The sequence below is a fragment of the Oncorhynchus mykiss genome, chromosome 27 (assembly GCF_057628025.1).
Source record: "Oncorhynchus mykiss isolate SJ-2025 chromosome 27, ASM5762802v1, whole genome shotgun sequence".
NCBI classification, from domain to species: Eukaryota; Metazoa; Chordata; class Actinopteri; order Salmoniformes; family Salmonidae; genus Oncorhynchus; species Oncorhynchus mykiss.
The window spans coordinates 9253218-9274539 of record NC_143048.1 but is presented as its reverse complement, the minus strand read 5'-3'; the positions used below and the strand labels follow the sequence as shown (position 1 = coordinate 9274539).

Genomic DNA, 21322 nt, shown 5'->3' with positions numbered 1-21322 from the left:
CAATAGTGCGTCACCCTATGGGACTCCCAGTCACGGCCGGTTGTGACACAGCCTGGGATCGAACCCGGGTCTGTAGTACTGAGATGCAGTGCCATAGAACGCTGTGCCACTCGAGAGGCCGCATACGACTTTCTAAACAGGATGGTCACCATGCCTTTCTCAGAGCCTGAGATGTTCCCTGACTCCAAATGCAGAGCTTTTAAAACCTTCACTGACAGCCATCTAGAGTCTGACTGGTGGAAAGTTATTAAGAGAGGAAAACACAGGGCTGGGAAGTTCTCTGCATTTGAAAAGGGTAGGCTTGATGACAACCTTGTGCCGTTCACTGGAAAGGGTCAAAGCGAGACAGAGACACTAGAAAAAGGCGTCCGTTGGGAGATCTGTGCCAAGAAAGTCAAGGTGCTAACAAATGAGGCATGACACGCCATGTATACCAAATGCAACCCTCTTCATGTTTATCTTATGGCGAACCATGTGCATATGAAAAGGATAATAAACTCTGGAGGGGTGACAGTCATCGTCATGGATGCAATGAATTATGCTCAGAGATCATCTGGAGACTGAAAGGTTCCTTAAGGTAGACTTCCAGTGTTGTCCAGGTTGACTGTACACAGTCTGAACTGATCCAATCCATTAAAGTAAAACTGGCTTGGGTTAGAGCAGGAACCAGCCTGAGAGACAGGGCCAAGTCAAAGCCATCTGCGGATTGGAACAGTAATCAGTATGCACAGAGGACATCTGCAAAGAGGTACGTTAAAAATAAGAATCTTTATGCTGTTAGAATTATTAAGCTAGTGTATCATGGAGGTCAGTATACAGTTTCATGCATAGATCATTATTATGGCATTTACGTAACTCATTTAGCCAAGTCCATCAGTGTATCAAATGAATTTTGAAATCAGACAGATCAGTCACAACAGAACCCAATGCACCCGTAAAATAATTGTTTGACAGTTTCCCTCAGTCTGCTGCTATTGTGTACTTGTTAACATGCAAAAATGGCAAGTCAGTGACCTTGAAATGTTCTGTTTCAGGAGCGATGTGTGCTAATAGCGCTCAGCTCACAAGCGTGGCATTCATAGCAGCAGACTGCATACGGTACAGTCCCTTGCGAGCAATCACAAATGGTGTAACTTCCCACACGCCATAACCTTTTCCATTAACCCCCGGTGCCCATTAGAATGACGACCAACCATGTCCAATGGCACCATTCAAAATACACTCACCTGCCAGTTTATTAGGTACATCGTTCCTACAGACAGTGAGTCATGTGGCCGTGGCTTGCTATATAAAGCAGGCTGACAGGCATTCAGATACTGTTAGAAAGGCCTAAACAGCTTTAAGCGTGGTATGATCGTCGATGCCATGCGCCCCGGACCCAGTATCTCAGAAACGGACACCCTACTGGGCTTTTTACACACGACAATGTCTAGGGGTTACCGATAATGGAGCGACTGTGGCAGTCCTGTGGGCGAAACAGCTCGTTGAAGAGAGAGGTCGAAGGAGAATGGCAAGAATCGTGCAAGCTAACTGGCGGGCCACAAACAGACAAATAACGGCAAAGTATAACAGTGGGTTGCAGAACGAAATCTCGGAACGCACAACTCGCCGTTCCTTGTCACGGAGGGGCTATTGCAGCAGATGACCACACCGGTTTCCACTCCTATCAGCTGAAAACAAGAAGCGGCTCCAGTGGGCACGTGATCACCAACACTGGGCAATTGAGGAGTGGAAAAACACTGGAACATGACAGCGAGTTCAGAATACTTGAGTGGCCTGCGCAGTGGGCAGACTTCAACCCAATAGAGCTGGATGGGCTGTTTGCAGAATGAATGTACCGCCATCCAATCTGCAGCAACTGCGTGATGCCATCACGTCCGCGTGGAACATTTCAGCTAAAAACAAGAAGTAACTCCAGTGGGGACGCGATCACCAACACTGGACAATTGAGGAATGGAAAAACATTGCCTGGACCAACAAATCCCAGGTTCTGTTACGTCATGCTGATGGCAGTCAAGGTTTTGGCATTAGCAGCATGAGTCCCTGACCCCATCCTGCCTGGTGTCAACGCTACAGGCTGGTGGCGTAATGGTGTGGGAAATGTTTTTATGGCACAAATTTGGTCCCTTGATACCAACTGAGCAACATTTCCATTGCCCGAAAACATCTGTCTGTTCTTGAGGCAAAGCGGGGTCCGACCCGGGTACTAGATTGGTGTACCTAATAAACTGGCCAGTGAGTGTATATGTCACACAATGTCATGTCTGCATTGTTCTCTGGATGGAAAAGTTAATCTTGCCAATGAAATACCAACAGCTGCTGACAGGGAGTCAACTTGATGGAGCATCTCTAGTTAATTGGAGCAGCAGTGAGATCTAGCTAGCTACGTTTGCTCTGACTACCCAGCTAACTAGCGATTACCATTAGTGAAAAAACACGATTTAGCTTAACTTGCTAAGAAAACACTAACTAGCTGTTTGCAGATGTAAGAAACACAAACTAATATTGTAATTATAGAATGCATGTGGATTTATATTAAGATCAAAGTGGAAACAACATCATTGTCATCAACATTGTTCATGTGCTGCATTGACCATACAGACTGAACGAAAGTGTCGCGTGGTCAAGCAAAAATAAATGCTCTCCTTAGGTGACAGGAGGTGGGACTAGGTCTGTGTGGAAAGCGGCGTGGAAAGAGAGAGAGCGGAGGGATGACTCAAGTAGCGGAGTAAACTATAAAAATGGACGTTACACACAGCATATCACATTTAACAAACCAAACATTAAAAATACCGTTATAGAAGGTAAAGTAAAAACCCAAACCGGTATATAGTAAAATACGGTATACCGCCCAGCCCTAGTGAGATCAGACATGCCCTTCAGATGACCTTGGGAGAATGGATCACTTTCAGTTCGCACTTCCTGGGTGCCATGCCAAATGCTCAGTCTCACCCGAAATGTCAGTGACTGCAAAAATAATGGCTAATCAAACCCCCCGGAATCCCATTGGATAAAAAAAATTATCTTCAATTTTGTAACACTTTTTTATCTTTGGAAGGATTGCACTGTATCTTAAATTGTATTAACCGTTTCTTCAAATGTTCTCTAAAGTAGAGGCCTAGTTGCGGTTCAATGACTGAAATGTGAATACAGCAACGCACAATGATAACAACCTAGAATTCAATGTTGTCATTGTTTCGTTAGCAAATGGGGATTCTGTAGTTTCTTCAACTCTAGGCCTACGCAAAAAATGACCACAGCGGTCGCATCCCTTGCAGTGCCTTGCTGACACCACAAGAGTGGGCTATGCACTAGGCCTACACAAGGTTTGGTGCATTGGAAAAGACAGAGATTGACTAGACATCTCATGTGCTTGTGAACAGCTAAATACTTGAACGTATGATCGAGAGCAATTAGCAATCCTTTATGGCCAACTACACTGAATAAGCTATCTGAATAACATGGAGCAGTAATAGTATAATGGCATGTATAATTTATTCACCTAATACAAGTGCCTTTTACAAATAACGATACTCCCAAGTCCATTGTTTAGCCTACATAATACATATGAAACAATGAATGTGGCACATCACTGTCCGAGAATAGGGGTAGTGGGAGAGGAGGGGATGGTAATATCGGGGAGTAGATAACAGCTGGTGATAATGTCTATTTCCTCTGAGACGGACTTGAGGTCGTCCAGAATGAGTCGGATGCTGTGGGAGGCGTTGATGATGCCGTTCTGGGAGCTGTTTAGGTGGGTTGTGGCCATGCGTATCTCCTTTGTGGCATTACCATACACCTGTTTTATGGTCTGGGGCACATCCGTGCACAGACGTGCATTGCTCTCCTGTAATTTCAGCTGGAGTAAAGTGTTGTAGTAGAGACACAACCAACTCCTCTACCGCAGACGGAATGTCAGGGTTATCTCTGATCACAAGCAGGGGAGTTAAGTCCTTGCGTAATATTTGTGGGTTTTCAGAGCTTGCAGGAATGACACATTTACGTACTCTCTCAACCTCCCCCTCGCTGTCAGTCTCAGATGCTTCCCCTGGTACCTTTTGCCCTCTGGCTGTTGAATGTGGAGAGAGGGAGGTGATGTATACCTCATCATCTGAGTCGGTCTCTGACGCCTCGCACCACTATCTGGTATTTGTCACTTGCCATTACACCACACCACCTAAATACACAAGATAATTGTGAAGGCCTACAGTAGAAAATATAATATTTTATGGAGAGGCACAGTTTAATGGAACAGTGAAGCATGTTCTGGTGGTATGCATTGTTTAATGGAACTGTTGCAGAATCAGATGATGCCTGGGTGCCCATCGGAATGTGCCTCCTTCCCAAATTTGGTCACTAGCCCAAATATTTTTTTTGTGCGAGATGATAACCATCGAAAGGCGCCCCCCGTTTAATCATGTTATGAAATGTAAGTATTTGGCTTGTTATGTTAATCAATCTACGTTAAATCAATTCACCAATGCCAATATAGATAGCTAGCCTGCTATTATTCGAAAAATGTATGTAAAACAAATGATCATACCTCTGGTCCTGCAAAAAAAATAATCACATGAGCACCCGGAAGTCGGTCAAAACACTCTCTCACTAGGGTTGATCCAAACTAAGTACTGCACATATTCGCTAATCAGTACACCTAGATGTCTGTTAAATCCGACTAAATTGAACATTGAGATGATGTGTAGATCTGAGTATCTGCGCAGATCCTCACAAAGTCTAACCCTCGGGAGTATGCAGTACGATTCTTGACCAATCAGAGTAGACACCGAACGACATGTGACATTTGGAACGTCAACCATATGCAGTCATTGGCCGTGTTCGAGAACATCAAAATCGTAATGTATCATGGGTAAATGGTGAATGACTGATTGATCTACAAATTACAATGAGTCGTTATTTATGACGGACGGTGATTTGTAGATCAATCAGTCGGCAGTCTCCTCCACTGTCGGCTGCAATGTCGAACAAGACTATTGATGTCAACAAACCCCATATGATCGTGCGACGCAAGCAAGCTTCCTAGACGCAGCGTAAAATATTTTGTGATGAAGATATGAAGTGCCATCTGTAGTATTTACAGTAAGCGCTATTTTATGGTTATTAAATTATAATAATAGTTTGTGCATGAAAAAAAAATACATCGCCGCAGTGTTCTGTAAGAAATTACATTCTTCATCGTCAGCATTCGCCGTCACGGCCACTGCAACACAGCTACGGTCACCCAGCAGCCAGTACAAGCTAGTTAAGTTAGGTTGTCAGTGGTCAGACTGTTGATGACTAGTTATGAGTGTCTGACTGTATGGTGTGTGATGTAACGTTAGTTGTCTGTAATTTCCATTATCAGTTTTATTTTAAGTACTTCCCTGTACCAAAAGGGAACGGCTATTGCATATGTATTTTTTTTTGTCGCTGTAGAAAGCGTTATGTTCTTGTATGTGTGCATAAATTCATATCGCACACAAACTAACGTTACTCAGCTCATCATATCTCATCTGAGTGGAATTTACGTGGGAAAGTCGTGATTTGCTGTTGGGTGAACTTCAAAGGGACTGGAGAAGAAACTGTCACTGTACTCTTGTGTGAATGTCGTAATGAACATCTCTGGATTGGTTTATTTCACAATCTATTCCTGTCATTTATATCCAGTATCTATTTTGGATGCTGTTGTGACTCATATTCTCCCATGATGAGGTTTCATATACCATAGATTTTTTTTTTAACCCACCATTGTTCCTGTGTTGAATACTAGCTTATTATAATGCAACTTGAATGCTGCTCATTGATGCATATTGCTACAGCATTTTATTTCAGTAGAAAGTCTAACATTTATTTCAGGCCATTTTATTATAATCATTCGGGCTATCCCTCAGTCTACCTCTAACGTAGAGAAATTATCTTAGCCTACATTATCATGTGGTACTTCAACCTTTTTCCATGTGTTCTTGTTTACTCCCATCCAGGAGGAGCCCAGGGGCTGCTACCAGAGCAGGTACACCCAGTGAGGGTCAGGAGAGACCATGGACCTGAGTGAGAGGAGGCCCAACAAGTGGTGGACAGAGTCGGACACCTTCGCCATGCTGGCCCTCATCGAGCAGCTGGACCTGGTGCATGAGCTGGATAAGAAGCGCCAGCGAAACGACTCGCACTTCCGCCGCCTGCGCTACAGCCTGGCCAAGCGGGACATCCACTTCACTGTCAACCAGATACGCAACCGCTGGAAGAGCCTCAAGCACAAGTACCGCAAGATCAAGACGGCAGGATACCGTAGCGCCGCTGCACGCCTGTCCGCCATCGAGTCGTTCCGTTACTTTCGTATGCTGGACCGCATGCTGGCCAGGAGGGCCCGGGTGGGGGCCCCAGTGCAAGGCATTGCAGATGGACACAATATGGTGGTGTTGACCCCTTCAGACCTGGAGGATCATACTGATGGTACTACTTTCTGGCTTTAGGATTATTATACATTTATTATTTTACATTAAATAATTGTAAAGAAGTGTATGCTTTGTGTTGGCCTGCTCTGCTCACCCTTCTTCTCAGGTGATGTTGCTCAGCCCGAATCTGCGGCCCCTTGGCAGGACAGCCTGGCTCCAGCTCTAGAGGGAGAAGCAGACGAGACCAATGCCATCCCAATAGTGGACAACGCCAGCACTCCGGGCTGGGCCTTGAAGTCAGACGAGATAATCACTTTGGGTCTGTCTGGAGAGTATCTTTACCCAGTGAAGAGAGAGCCACATTCAGTACCCTCTTTACATGATGGTGAGGGAGCTAGGGACCCCACTGGCTGCAGTCCACAAGAACAAACTGGTGAGTGCTTTTATAACTGAGTGGCTACATGACCATCTATATTCTATGTAATTAATGTGTTCTTTTTAACTAATATGTAATTCATCTGTTGGAATTTTACTTTGTACTTATCAATTGTTTAAAGCTTTGGATAATAAATATTACAGCGATAACCTAAAACAAATACAAGTTGTCCTGCTGTTCATTTCTCCGCAGGCACTTGTGAGGACACCAGCACCCTGATCCTCCAGCAGCTCACCATCCTGAACCATCAGCTAGGGGAACAACTCGCTGAGCAAAGGGCCTTCCATTGCAGCATGCTGGGTATGATGGACCGACAGATAGAGGTCCTGGAGCAGCTCTCCAACTTCTCCACAGGCCGCCAGGTCAAGGCCGAACCCGATGACAGTAACACTCCTATCAGCCAGCAGGTCCACAACTCCCTGGTGCGCATCTTGAGAGGAATGGAACAGGTCCAAACCCAAGGACACCAGCAATGCTCATGCAAGGCCTACCCCTCACAGCCTACATCTCCCTCCTGGACAGTCTCTCTGTTGGAGGTCCAGAATGAATCACCCTCCAGGGATGAGAACTCAACTAGTGACACATCCAACCCTCAGCCCTCAGACCATGGGCGTCCTGAACCTCAAGGACCATCCCCCTAGGAGCAGCTTCCCACTTCCCCACAGAAGGGGGTTTTGCTTAACGGACTCTCAAACAAGTTCCAGCACAACTGAGTGCTCTTGAAGCTTCATCCTGACAGAGGAGAGCATACACTCTTAGGAAAAAATGGTTTCAAAAGGGTTCTTCAGTTGTCCCCATAGGAGAACCCTTTTAGGATCCAGGTAGAATCGTTTTTGGTTTCAGGTAAAACACGTTTTTTCCATGTAGAACCCTTTTCAGAGGGTGGTTCTACCTGAAATAGTTCTACCTGAAACCAAAAAAAGGTTATTCAAAGGGTTATTCTATGGGGACAGCCGAAGAATTGTTTCAGGTTCTGGATATAAACTTTTTTTCTAAGAGTGTTGAATAAAAATATATGGGTGCTTACATTTATGAGGGACTTGTCATTTTGAGAATGTATTGTAAAAAAAAAAAAAAAAAAAGGTGTTTGTTTTTTATTCCAACTTCTCTTCTTCAGTTTAATTTTGTCATCTCCAAATGTTTTAATGTACAGAAGTGAATAATCTGATGTTTTAATCAGATATATTTTAAAGTCTACAATCTAGAGAATTTTGACAAACCTTAGCGCAGATGTTTATTTACTCTAGTCAAGAAGAGAGATTCCAATTCGCCAGCAATCATCCACTGAAACTTGCTTCCCCAAATGATGTTTAAATGTATGTTTTCTTAACTCATACACATTCATGTGGAAGCTGGTCAAGCAAAGGCTTTATCCAAATATCTCCTATTTTCTAAATGTTCCTTTTCCTAAACATATATTGGATATTTTGGTGACTTGTTGGTCATTTCTATATTGAAGACTTGTTTTAAACAGGGACTTTGTACTCCATTTGCACAGCTGTTTGCATAGTCATGGATACACATGGCTGCTTTAATTTAGGTCAGTGAATGGGTTTTACTTCGCTTTAGCTTTGCTGAAGCTGAGAGGTACTGTAGTGTGTAAGTGCAATATGGTAATGAAGTCTACATTTGAAATCTCACAAGAGAGTCATCCCACATCATCCATCACTTAATTTGTGTCTTGGAATTGTATTACTACATCTTGGCAGTACTGCAATTTGGCATGTTTTGCTTGTAATTTGTTACCTGTCTTAAGCAAGAATTTTGCTAGGACTGTTTGGGAGTGGGGAGGGGAAAACTGAAAATTAGCTGTTATTGGCAGAGAGGTTTGGAAGTTGTGCTGCATTCAGTACATTTTTACTTTCTGGAACATTCAATTGAATGAAAATGATGCTGTACTGAACGACTAGTCAAAAACGGGGAGGGGTTGGGGAACGCTGTCAACATGGCCAATTTCAGGCAGTCTTTTCAAACAGCTCTTACATTAAAAAGCATTATCATGATTTTCACAATTTCACAGTATTATTCCAACCTCATAGTGTGAAAATATATATAAGACACCGGAAAATCACGTTTTTGATCTCACTGCGACTTTTCTCTCAAAGTCATTTTAATACATGACTTCCAGCTTCAATCAGAACTTGTATCAAGTCCATTGATATTTAGTTATTTAGTGTAATGTATTTGATGCACCTTGACATTAAACCTAATCCAAATGAGAACAATAAAAAGAGGCATACTTGTGGTGATAGTCTTATTTATGGACTGAAACGTGCCTGGAAATGTCATTGATACTATTGTATTTGTAAAAGTGAATAATGAAATATTCACTGTAATGGAAGGACTAGTTTCATTTATGAATTGCAAATCTAATCAGTAGCTTTAGCCATTGTGGAATTAGACATGAATGTTGCAATGTACATTGTAGGCCTACTTCAAAAGGAAAATATGATGCACATTTATTTCAAATGCAAGCTTTTTTTGCGGATCAATTATTTGAGCTCCCTTTTTCAGCATCAGACACTCCAAGATCTCCAAACTGTTTTATAGTATACTCTAATAACCCGAAGCAATACCAGATCCCGGAATACCAATATACCTTTATCATAACATTGAAGCTGTAACAAAAAGTAGCCTAAAATGAGAAAATATTCAATAAAACATGAATTGTGTTTCTTTTTACGTTTTCTGTGTTCCCAGACTGAAAATGTGCATCACCTCACCTATTGCGAGCATATCTCTGTCCTCATATAACCTGTCAAATTTAAAGGACATGTATTGAAATGATGTGATGGTCTTAAAATATGAATAAGGGAATTTCACATGAACTGGGAAGGGTGTGAGCTGCATGAAGAACTATTTGCATTGTTGTCCTAGCTGGTGACCCTATTAACCAATTCATAGTGTCTGATTGTTTTTTCTTCTAAACAAAACATTAAAGAAAAATGTTTAGCATTTTCTCCTGTAATCAGTTATCCAGCTATTTGTCCTTCGGCACGACTAAGCAAAGTTGTGCCTCCTTCGCAGGTTCCGTAGTCAGGAAGTAACGCTTTGTTTACATCGTGAGCAATTTAGCGGAAAGTAACTCAAACCAAAGCTGTAAAATAGGTAATCTGTTGGATTTACATGCGTTAGTAATATGTGATCATATTTATTGAACGTAGATAGCAAATTATATTTTAATTCAGAAGAAAGCATTGCCCGCAGTTTCAAGCACTAGCTAACGTTAGCTAGCTAGATGTTCTCTACCAGTGTACCAGGATCATTTAGCTTGCATGTTTTAAACGTTTGTCAGTCAGGTAGAAACCGTTGCCTAGCTTTTCGTATTAAGATTTTTATTTTATTTCAGACATGGCCGACGACGTACTCTTTGAGTTCCTCCACATGGAGATGGTGTCCCATATTTACAAAGACCAAGCCTCGAGAGGGGAGATGGACAAGGTAGGTTAAGCTCGTAACGTCATTAGACAGCCACCTGACATACCCACTCAACATTGTTTGAAAGCTTAGTCATCATCAAAAGGTGTGTTTGTATATTGTTGTCACATCTAGCTATTTGGGTTTTTTTCTACACAGGATAGGGCAACTTGTGTGTCCACTCTGGAAGGCATGGGCTTCAGAGTAGGACAGGGGCTTATAGAAAGGTAGGACAACAGTTTTCACTATTGCATATGCCCTGTATTTCAGTTTGACCTAAGTTCCACCTTTGAGTACTTTAGTATCACTTTACCTGATTGAAATGACAATAAATGTAGGCTAACCTTGTGTGTTTCCTGACCCTCCAGGTTCACAAAAGATTCGCCCAGCTTCAAAGATGACTTGGATGTCATGAAATTCATCTGTAAAGACTTCTGGATAAATGTCTTCAGAAAGCAAATTGACAACCTTAGGACAAACCACCAGGTGTGCCCATAAAAATAAAAGCACTTTAGATTAGGAATTCAGCTGCTGATATACTACACTACCTATGGCCTTCCTCCCAAATATTAATGGTGTGTCTTGTTTCTACACAGGGTACTTATGTTTTGCAAGACAACAAGTTTGCGCTCTTGACACAGTTTTCTAACGGGAAGCAGTACCTCGAGGAAGCTCCAAAAGTAAGACATCCAATCGTTTTTAAAAAGTAGACCCAGTCGTTTCTCATTTTACAACAGTGGTCTTAAATCTTGGTTCTGGGGACCCAGGCTGGGAACACACTTGTTCCAGCCCGGCACTAACATCAGGTTAAACTTGATAAGTTAAAGTATGCATGTTAGTACTTGGATGGAAAAAAAGCTTGCCACACCCTATTTGGCCCAAGTTTTAACATTATTCTAGAATATTCAGCCAAATAGATTGAAATATAGGCCTTGGGTGATTTAACTCGAATGTAAATGTTCAGCCGTAACTGTCTGGTATGTTTTGCAACAGTATCTGGCATACTCCTGTGGATTGGTGAGAGGAGCTTTGTCTAACTTGGGGATGGATTGCGTGGTGACAGCTGAGGTCTCCCTAATGCCCTCATGTGAGTCTCTTTTATCATCATCATCATTTATCATATACCATCATACTACACCAAACATTACCGATACTACAGAGATGTTTTAAGTCAGAGAGTGTTCAGTGACAGGTACTTCCTGTAAAGGTTATTAAGCAGTCCAGGGCAGGACTTTGGCTAGCTGAGTGACAAACTCATCCCTTGTTAGTAGGTTTTATCTCACTTCAAAAACATTATCTAGCTTTGAGACGACTTCTTAAAGAGCTCAATGTGTCTTTATTACGTAACCGTGAAAGTAATACAATTACACAATTCCATATGTCAAAAACAACTTTATTTCAAAGGAGTGCTGTACTGAGCATGCACAGCTCGGCAACTTCAGACGATCAGGTGTCTCTACATAGTTAGCTTGGCGGACATGACATGCTAAGCTAGCGTTTAGAAAGCGCCGTTAGAGGCACCTCTTTCTATATGGGCCGACACTGGTGAGTTCTGAGCAGACTATTTATCAGCTTGGTGCAGAACCTGAAGCACTTCCGTGATTCCTTTTCCATTATTAAAGGAGCTACATGTAATATTTTTGTGGCCATCAAATCTCTTGTCAAATTGACTGAGGCTGAGTGATTTGTGTAAGTACCACGCGCTAACGGATTGTTATCGGTTAGCGTGCCGCTCAGGCCCAGTTAATTTAACAACAAGAGCTGGTCAGTCTTTCGTTGACCAATAAGAAGGCTGCATGATTCAAATGCAATTTTGTGTGGGCCCAATAATTACACTATTACTGTAGATACTGTATCTTAAAGACATTTTCTGAAATTACAATGCCAAAATATTACATGTAGCTTCTTTAATGACAAGGTACATAATATGTCCATACTTTGTCAGACGTTTGTCTTTTTAAGTAATATTACCACCTTTTGTGTTCCCACACAGGTAAATTCCAGGTCGTGATTCAGAAGATTTGAATAGGACCCACCTCTTTAAAATGTTATGTTCATCTGTGACAATAAAATAATGTGAATGTCAACCCTAAGGTCCTTAAATGTCATTACATTGAAGGTGGTTTACTACATATTATTTTTGTATTACATTATTTTTTCTTTAGAAAGCAATAATAAATTGTAAAGAATTACACACTTATTTGAGTTTTATAAACATACTTAAAAAAAGCTTAATGTAGTCACCAGATATCGATTCCTCTATTTAATTGTCTTTAACAGATTTATTTTGTATCCTAACATCAGTTTCATGTCTTTGTATATTAACTAGAATTCGTCTTCAGTGTGACACTTGTGAAGGTATTGCAGTTAGTCTGTTGTAGGTATCATGTTGTTGAGGGAAATCAAATACGAATTGCATTTTTATTCTCAAATGATTTTCATACTTATCCCATGTCATTTCCTTGGCTCTTTGTTGACTGCATTTGCTAAAATAACTTTTTTTATGCCACTAGAGGGTAGTCTCTGCAATGTACTCTTCTCGACAGCATGCCTGTGAATGGAATTGGAGTGCATTATCATTTGAAAAGAGAGCCCAGTTGAACATTATAGTAGTGATATCCAGCTCTCCAGTTGTCTCTTTCAAACTTTGTGAATCATGTTATTATCTTGAGATATGATCTTTCTGCTTTACCCTGCATCAAGAGAAATACATTTAAGACCTGGATTGAAAATGTTGTTTGTACAAAATAATACTTTAAAGGGGCGATCTGCAGTTACTACATCCATTTTTGGACTTATAAATTCATGATATGCACCTTTTTTTGATTATTTTTATAAAATAACTTATAAATGCGTCATGAGCTTAGTTCATCTGTCTTACCCCTTCAGAACCCAAATATACGTTTGTTTTACTCCAATGTTTGTAAATAAAGTACATTTAAAGAAACACTATATAGCCTCAACATGGTTAACACTATAAGTTGGGATGGTCATTGCTCTGTCTAGGACTTTCAGAGTGGTTACATTTCTCCAACCCATCCCTCAGCTTTTTCCCAGAAACAGGGCTGGAAGGACACTGTTTATTATTACAACTGCAGATTGCCGCTTTAAAACACTATTTGAAACATATTTGATCAAGTTTGGTAATACTTACTGAAACAGGAAGTTACCTCATCTCTTACTGTTTTATGGATTGAAATGCATCATTCTGTTCTGTTTACGATCATCAGTGGCTCAGGCTCTAGAAAGGCTATGTGTTCAGCTTTCAGCATTTCAAAGGGAAAGCCAAAACCTCTGTGTTTTGTATGAAATTGTGCTTCAATACCAACTGGACAGGATTGATCTATTTGGCACAACATTTTGTAATGGTCAACTGCATATTGTTTTGAAGATTATGAGTATAAATACAGAGCAGCAGAATTAGGCTAGGTTAGATAAATGCTCTTCCTAGTTTTTACTTGTCCCGGGACATTTAAGAGGAAGGAGGATGTATGTAGGCTATGTGACTGGATTGTGTCCCAGATATTCATTCCCTTGTGATATTTGCTTCATTCATTTCGACATCAAGCAGACTTTTTTTTTAACGTTACAAATCTATTTGTATTCAACTTGGAAACCTCTCCCTACCTCTGATGATAGGTTTTATACCCTTTTCAAAGACCGTGTCCTCTTCCTGATTTTGACATATCAGTCAAGTCAGGTTTATTAGTGCTCCCCTAAAACAAGCTTTTATTAGACTGCCACGTCCTGTTATTTAATTAACTGTAATATTTTGAGTTTGGCTTTGGTTCAGGTTACCTAGAAAAGTCCTGCCTTGCCCTTTTAAGGAAAGGCATTCTTAGGATAAAAGGATTTATGTCAGTACCTCCAAAACCAAGCCTTGTATTGCCCCCCTCAACATAGCCAAAAGGTCGATCATTCCTTCACATTTACACGTCTTAAATCGTAATATCCAAGCACAAAGTCACCGGCGCCATCCCTTCGGTTAAAGGCCTTTTTTCCATTGAAAAGAAACAAATAACAGAATGCTTTAGCTTTAAACTAAGGTACACAAAGGAGAACGTAGGGCATGACTACCTGGGGTGAGCCATTCACAGGCTCTCTTTGTGGAGAACTTTTACTTTGCCACAGGGAGAAGTAAATAAATGCTCTGAGCCAGAACTCCAGCTGTCTCACTTCTCCTTTCTAAAGCCATAAAAAAAAAAAGAGGCTGGAGTGAGGTGGTGTCTGCTCCGTCACTCTAAAACAGAGAATTAACTATGGCCAACTTCAAACGCCCCGTCTGGTCTGAATGTATGTTCACGTAAACATCCTCCACAGTTCCACCTCTTAATTCTCCTCCCCTCCCCCCCATTTCTTTATTTTAGGTCTGATGCAGTTCTCTGTTTTATTTTGGGGGTTTTCGCAAACATAACCATCTGTGCTGGAGAGATTTCTTCCCTCAAATGTTATTTTTTTCCCCTGTGTCGTGTACCATTTCTTTTAAATTTCTACCATATAGAGTTGGTTGTAGTGAATGTATTTCTGTAATTCCAGGAAACCGGTTCAAAGACCTATGCAATTTTTACTACCATGGTTGTTGTGCTATAAAAGTACCTGTGATTTAATAGCTGTATGGTCTTTAAATGTTTTGTTTTTTTTTTTTCCAAATAAAGATAATTGTTTGATCTCTTCAATATATTCATTGTGTCCTCTGTGAAAGAAGTGGCACAGTGTCTTGTGATATAGAAGTTCAACATACAGAAAGCTGATTTTTAACCACTGGGAGGCTGGCAGTGGGTCAGATGTAACACACAGTGACCCTCTTGTTGTCCACGTTGCGTGGTAATGTTTGCAGAATTTACTTTTGTCATGTTTGCATCACTGACATGTTCAGCAGCACCAAGCTCTTCTTTTCTGACCGCGAAAGGGAGTCCTGGGAGAATTGAAATGAAGAAGGGAAGAGTGTATGAATTGCCCATAAACATTGTGCATGTCATAACATTTACACAACAAAGTCAAAGGGACAGAGACTATCTGGCTGACAACATCAGGATCCTCCTCCCCAAACCCCAGTAAAATGGTCTCCGTCTCCAGAGCTTGATTGTGCTGGAGCAGTAAGAGTGTGGATTAGATTGGGCAGGGAGCCAGCTGCTACCCTGCATAGCGCTACATGGCATTCCCAGGCCTTCCCTGCATCACAATGTGATCAATAAAGTTACAGGAGGGGAAAAAAATTTACTATTTTTGTTTGGACTGATTACGAAAAACCCCTTGTCCCACCACCCCTCCTGCATCTGTCCCCGCCCCCTTCCCTTCTCCTCCCCCTCCTTCATCAGTAACCTCTTCACACACACTCATTTATCTCTTGAATTGGGAAGATTTAATCTAAGTATGGGAACCAGAGCCCTGAAAACCGTCTGCAGCTGGGGAGTGAATGAGTGAACACAGTGCTTCTGACACAAAAGCAGCCCCCCTTCCTATACCCACTGCCCCATAGCTGCTGGCTTGACTGATTTGTGTTGCTGTCACAAGTTCTCATGAATCCACTCTTTGCTCATGGCAAAAGAGAGCTGCAGAGAGGATTATTTTCTTGCTCATACCTATGTTTTCACACATCTCATCGTATTCATTGTGTCTATCTAATTGTATTTGTTTGTACTTCTCTCCCAGTCACACAGTACTGACAATTTTTTAAAATAGTTTCAGGTTTATTCAATGAATCAAATAAATATTTAACAAATACTCATCTATATGAGTTAATATTATTTGTAAATTCAAAATGTTGAACGCTACTTCAGAGAGACTAATTTTGCAGAGTAGTTTATGGTATGCAAAAAGATTTATGTCCTTCAAACAGCTTAACAGTGTTATCCTGTTTGCCACGTAAAGGGCTATAACCTCCGTCATTGCTCAAGGTTTACCTCAAACTGTTTGACATTTGCGCTCTCCAGATAACTTCCCCCCTATTGTTTCTCCTATAAATCTCCCAGAAGGTTGTAATACGGGAATGGGTGGTGGGTGAGTATGGGGCCTTTATCTCCAAGAAAGTAACAATAACTTTTAATTTACCACTCTTTCCTCAGAAGGGAAGATATGATCGATTCTTTGTGGGTGAGAGAGGAAATCTGGTTACAATACCAGGACGTCTGGGGAGATTTTTTCTCTTTTGCCGTTAGTGAAAGGATTAGTTTTTTGTAAGAGCTTGTGGCTAATCACTTCCCCCAGATAAAGCCCCCCTCTTGATTAAAAGACAGGCAGAGACCATAGGAGGTTATCAAGGGGATATGAAGGCAGGTCTTTGAAGGGGGGGGGGGGGGGGGGGGGGTTGCTACCTGACCACTGAGCTTTGGAAAAGATTGTGTGAACTGGGGTTAGTGTGGCAGTTCACTAATCAAATGGTTCTGTTGCCGTTACAAAAACCTGTCCGGCCAAACGCCTGTGTTGTCAGACATCACTTCAGGCTATTCAAATGGGTAGATTGGTCTCTGGATTATTTGGGATTTCCATTGCTAATTTCAGTTAAGATATTGTTAACCAATTCCATCATCCAATTCCCCCCCCCCCCCCCCCCCCACACACACAACAAATCTTGATCATCTGATGCGTTTTGGGCCAACCAGTCACATATAGCCTACTGAGCCTATTGGAACTGACGGGATTGTTTTGGCTTTCCACAAGCTGAAACGCTAACAGTGCTACTGCTAAGAATTGACAGACAGAGTTGTTTAGAATCACATTGTTTTCCTGAATCTTAGCTCTCGCACTAGAAATAAAGTTATCGTCGTCCCGAGCCACACTTTGCATGTGCCATGACAAAAGACATGGGACGGTTTGTTTAGGCTGAACTGGGGTGGGGTCATGTTAGAATCCCCCCAGGATTAAAGAGCACCTTTATTTCAAATAACCTTAAGTGCTACTCTCTCAACTCCCAGTCACACACACACCCTCCCTGACATGACTCCGGTGCCAAGGTAATGCACGCAGACATTGTGGGTTTTGGGTTTCTCAGGGCTAACTCGATGGATTGTTTGGGCAAATCTGACATTATCGCCATGATTTCTGTCCATCAAGAAGACAATGCCCCAAATGCCACTGGCTAAGAAAGCTGTGTCCAACTGGTATTTCATTAAAATGCCCATTTATGCTGTGCTGTTGGAGAGGAACGTCTCAAATCATTACAAGGGCGACTTGCAGTTTGAAATTACTGGCTCTGGGAGGCTATGTCCTTAACTATTCATTAAACACTGTCTACATCACCCATCCAATGTTCTAAATCCTGGAACCAAATCCATTTACTATACCTACATTACTTGATATAACATTTGTTCAAGCTCTTAGTGGTTGAAAGTAATTAAACATCTAACCGGACTTTCTGCTTCTCATCCCCAGCCTGCATGGTCATAGTACTTCAGTCAATCACCAAACCAAACCTACAATGTGCTTATTACCTCAATCAAATCACCCCAACTACCTCGCACCGCAGTACACTGACTCGGTACCGGTACTCCTTGTATATAGCCTGTAGATAGGCTCGTTATTGTTATTTCACTGTGTTATTTTGCTGTGTTACTATTTGCTTTGAATCAATTTGTTCATTTTGTTACCTTTTAACTGCATTGTTGGGAAAGGGCTCGTAAGTAAGCATTTCATGGTCAAGTCTAACCTTGTTTTATTCTGCGCATGTGATTTTTTTTTTTTAAACATTTTTTATTTGAAGTACTGTTAGTGTAACGGAATGTACAATATACTGTCGGGCCTCAGTATGTGTGCAGTTTGTAAACATGCTATGCTGTCTTGGTAAGTTCTCATACTATTTGTTGCCTAACTTGCCAGCTTTGACCTACACTATATAGATTTTCCAAAGGCCATAGCCACCATGGTTCACTGCGACAGGTCCTCCCCCCATAGTCAGGAAAGGCTATGGGGTTACAGGCTGCTCTCGGGATCAAACCCTTAGACAGACAGAATAAAAAGGAGAGATTGGGTGGTTCTGCCTTCTCACCTTCAAACCAGGTCATCATGACAGAAATGCAGGTGTGTGGGCTTGCTCTACCTTAAAAGCAACTGTTTGATTTAAATCAAAAGAATACCTATTTGTGTATAAACACCAAAAGATGTCCTGTTTTAATATCTCAGCCTAATAAAAAGTGATCACACATATGTATACTGTATGCATTTGCATTTGCTTCAATATTGTAGTTTGTGTTTTATTCGCAGAGCAGCACAACAGACACCCTGTCCCTGTCTTTTCTCTTCTCAGAACTGACACAGTCCTCAATAGAAAGCCACATCCACTAAACCCATGGAAGAGTTACTCTTGCTTATCCTTCAATGTTTACCTAATGAAATGTCGTGTCAGTGGTAATCCGTGCATTCGTGGCCAGTCGACCCCACCGAGTCCTTCACAGCTGACCCTATGTCATCGCTGCTGAGATCCAATGGGCTACCCCAAAAATAATGACCTCTTTGTCCATCCCCTGTACCTCCTCCACCCCTCCCACCTCTACCCATGTGGCCTCTCCCTGGTTACAAGGCATTTGTTTGCCTGTCTTTGGCTCTAATGGATGCCTGTTGCCTTCCATCCCTCTCCCTGACTGGCCTTGTACCTTTGCCCCCTTTGTGCGGGAGCGCCACAGCGTTCTTCGTGTTTAATTGAATCAACAGGATTGCTGTTATGAGGAACGGAATGGCAGGGGGGGGGGGGGGTTTGGGGGGGGGGGGGGAGGCCATGTCAGGGGGCAAAGGTGAGGTCGTCACCTCTGGCCCCTGTGCGGTACCTGCTGGGCATGCCCGATGGGTGTCAAGGCCTCTGCACTGGGCTAAATTAAGCCTGTGTGTATTTTGATAGCTCTAATGGGACACAGATGGATAGAGGCTAGCTGTTTTTCTAGTGTAGGGTGAGCAAGGAGAAAGATTATTACCATGACCCGAGTGGGCTTTTTGTCTTCTGGCCACACTGATTAAAAAATGGCAGTGGCTTTCCATAGAAAATATGTGACCCAATTACGATCTGTATTTGTCATTAGGAGTAATTGAGGTTTAACATCACCTGTTTTAGTGTTAATAGAAAGTTTGAAAAGCTTGAATAACTATTGAGTTTCCTTTGCAAAAATAATATTCCGACCCTTAAGTAGCAACACTTCACATTGGGAAATTAAACATATCACCATGCTCACCAACATGCGGTTGATGGAAAAATAATTTTCCCATAGGGTCGGCCTTGCTTGGCCTTAACAGTGAGGAAATACAGAACCAAACAACACTCTGAACAACAGAAGGCCAACAAAGCAACCAAACCGACATATGGCTGAGAGACCATATAACCACATGATTTACATGAAGGCTTGGCAGAAACCTGGAAGCTAGGGAATGGTTAGTCAGCTAGCGGCCTGTTGAGGGCTAATCATCTCCACATTTTCTGACCCAGAGCCCATCTGCCTTACCTCTGCCAGGGGGGCGGCTGGAGGTTTGGGTGGAGCGCACACCTCCCCCCTCTACCACCACCCCCTCCCTATCCGCCTCTCTTTCTATACCCTCAGGATCCACAAATCAGCCCAGTAACCAGATGATTTGTCAAGTGGCCTTAAGGAGGAATAAACAACAGAGCCTAAAGAGAGGGTGAGGTGTGGGCCTGTTTAAGATTTTGGAGTTGTTCAAATGGTGACCTGGGTAGTGCTGGGGGCAGAAAAACACCGGATTGTGGGGGATGGGGTTTGTCTCCTTTTCTAAGCATACCCTCAGCTATACATTTTGTTTATCTTTTTTTTTATTTTTTATTGCTATTGCGTGAAAGTCATGCAGACTACTACAAGGAATTTCCATCAGTCTTAGATGCAGATAAAGAAATATAACTCTCTCGCTCTCTGTCTGTCTCTCTCTTCCTCTCTCACTAATTACTCTAATAAATGGTCAAACGTCTTCATGAAAGAATAGTCTGTGTTCTCTCATGGCAGTATGACATCTGATTCCTCCCCCAGCCCCCATGTGATTGTGCTGATAACAGGGATCTCTGATAAGATCATCTCATATGTCATATATTCTCTGCCATCCATTTCCACTCTGAACCAGCCATTTTGCTCCCCTGTGGACAGACATTGTATTGCAAAAAATACCAAGCACCAAGAGGAAGTTTTGAAAAGCTTTACAATTGGGAGCGATGGGGGATAGGAAACGCACAAAAGTTGTGTCACAGCCATTTATGATACATTTGCATATCTATACCTCATACATGCCTAGTTAAATAAAGGTTAAATAAAAAAATTAATAAAAAACATCCCATCGGTATAACCTCATGCATTCTTTCTGGTTGACTGACGGTAATAGTACTCTATTTCAGGCCTCAACTAATAACTTATCACAATGGAAAGTGTAAAAAATGTTAATCGTAAGAAATCCGAGTATCCCGTCTTATCAGTATTAATTTGGTTACCCCAAAAAAAGAGAGGTCAAATCCAAGACGCCTGACAAGCTACTTTTACCTTCACAGCGGGAGAAATATACAGGAAGCAAAAAGGCATTTCATTCAATACGACCCCATTTCCTTCAGCAGTGAATACAGGTAACTGCCAAAATAAAGGAAACACCAACATAAAGCGTATTAATAGGGCTTTGGCAGCTTAATAGGCCTCCAGAACAGGTTTTACAAGCATACAGTGGCTTGCGAAATCACTCACCCCCCTTGGCATTTTTCCTATTTTAGTGCCTTACAACTTGGAATTCAAATAGATTTTTTTGGGGGGGGGTTGTATAATTTGATTTAGACAACATGCCTACCGCTTTTGGGATGCAAAATGTTTTTTTGGTGTGAGACAAACAAGAAATAAGACAAAAAATCAGAACTTAAGCGTGCATAACTATTCACCCCCCCCCCCCCCCCCCAAAGTCAATACATTGTAGAGCCACGTTTTGCAGTTATTACAGCTGCAAGTATCTTGGGGTATGTCTCTATAAGCTTGGCACATCTAGCCACTGGGATTTTTTGCCCATTCTTCAGGGCAAAACTGTTCCAGCTCCATCAAGTTGGATGGGTTCCGCTGGTGTACAGCAATCTTTAAAAGTCATACCACAGATTCTCAATTGGATTGAGGTCTGGGCTTTG

General features: G+C 41.9%; 2 protein-coding genes and 1 pseudogene across 2 annotated transcripts; 2 read left to right on the top strand and 1 right to left on the bottom strand.

Annotated features, from left to right (window-relative positions):
• Positions 1–3478: 3478 nt before the first annotated feature.
• Positions 3479–4462, bottom strand: LOC110507457 (biogenesis of lysosome-related organelles complex 1 subunit 3-like; annotated as a pseudogene).
• Positions 4463–4785: 323 nt separating this feature from the next.
• LOC110507456 (uncharacterized) lies at positions 4786–9497 on the top strand. Its single transcript, XM_021587459.3, has 4 exons — positions 4786–5097; positions 5979–6447; positions 6556–6822; positions 7018–9497. Exons 2-4 carry the CDS (start codon positions 6036–6038, stop codon positions 7464–7466), a joined length of 1128 nt encoding a protein of 375 aa, XP_021443134.2. The 5' UTR covers positions 4786–5097; positions 5979–6035; the 3' UTR covers positions 7467–9497.
• A 349-nt stretch (positions 9498–9846) lies between these two features.
• trappc6bl (trafficking protein particle complex subunit 6B, like) lies at positions 9847–14918 on the top strand. Its single transcript, XM_021587458.3, has 7 exons — positions 9847–9933; positions 10175–10266; positions 10402–10469; positions 10611–10728; positions 10839–10922; positions 11236–11329; positions 12236–14918. Exons 2-7 carry the CDS (start codon positions 10177–10179, stop codon positions 12265–12267), a joined length of 486 nt encoding a protein of 161 aa, XP_021443133.1. The 5' UTR covers positions 9847–9933; positions 10175–10176; the 3' UTR covers positions 12268–14918.
• Positions 14919–21322: the final 6404 nt, after the last annotated feature.

Bases quoted from the DNA above. Each gene is read 5' to 3' on its own strand.
- LOC110507456 (XM_021587459.3), top strand. From the start codon at position 6,036: ATGGACCTGAGTGAGAGGAGGCCCAACAAGTGGTGGACAGAGTCGGAC. The intron at 6,448-6,555 runs GTACTACTTTCT...CCTTCTTCTCAG, and splicing joins CCTGGAGGATCATACTGATG to GTGATGTTGCTCAGCCCGAA. The intron at 6,823-7,017 runs GTGAGTGCTTTT...ATTTCTCCGCAG, and splicing joins CAGTCCACAAGAACAAACTG to GCACTTGTGAGGACACCAGC.
- trappc6bl (XM_021587458.3), top strand. From the start codon at position 10,177: ATGGCCGACGACGTACTCTTTGAGTTCCTCCACATGGAGATGGTGTCC. The intron at 10,923-11,235 runs GTAAGACATCCA...GTTTTGCAACAG, and splicing joins ACCTCGAGGAAGCTCCAAAA to TATCTGGCATACTCCTGTGG. The intron at 11,330-12,235 runs GTGAGTCTCTTT...GTTCCCACACAG, and splicing joins GGTCTCCCTAATGCCCTCAT to GTAAATTCCAGGTCGTGATT.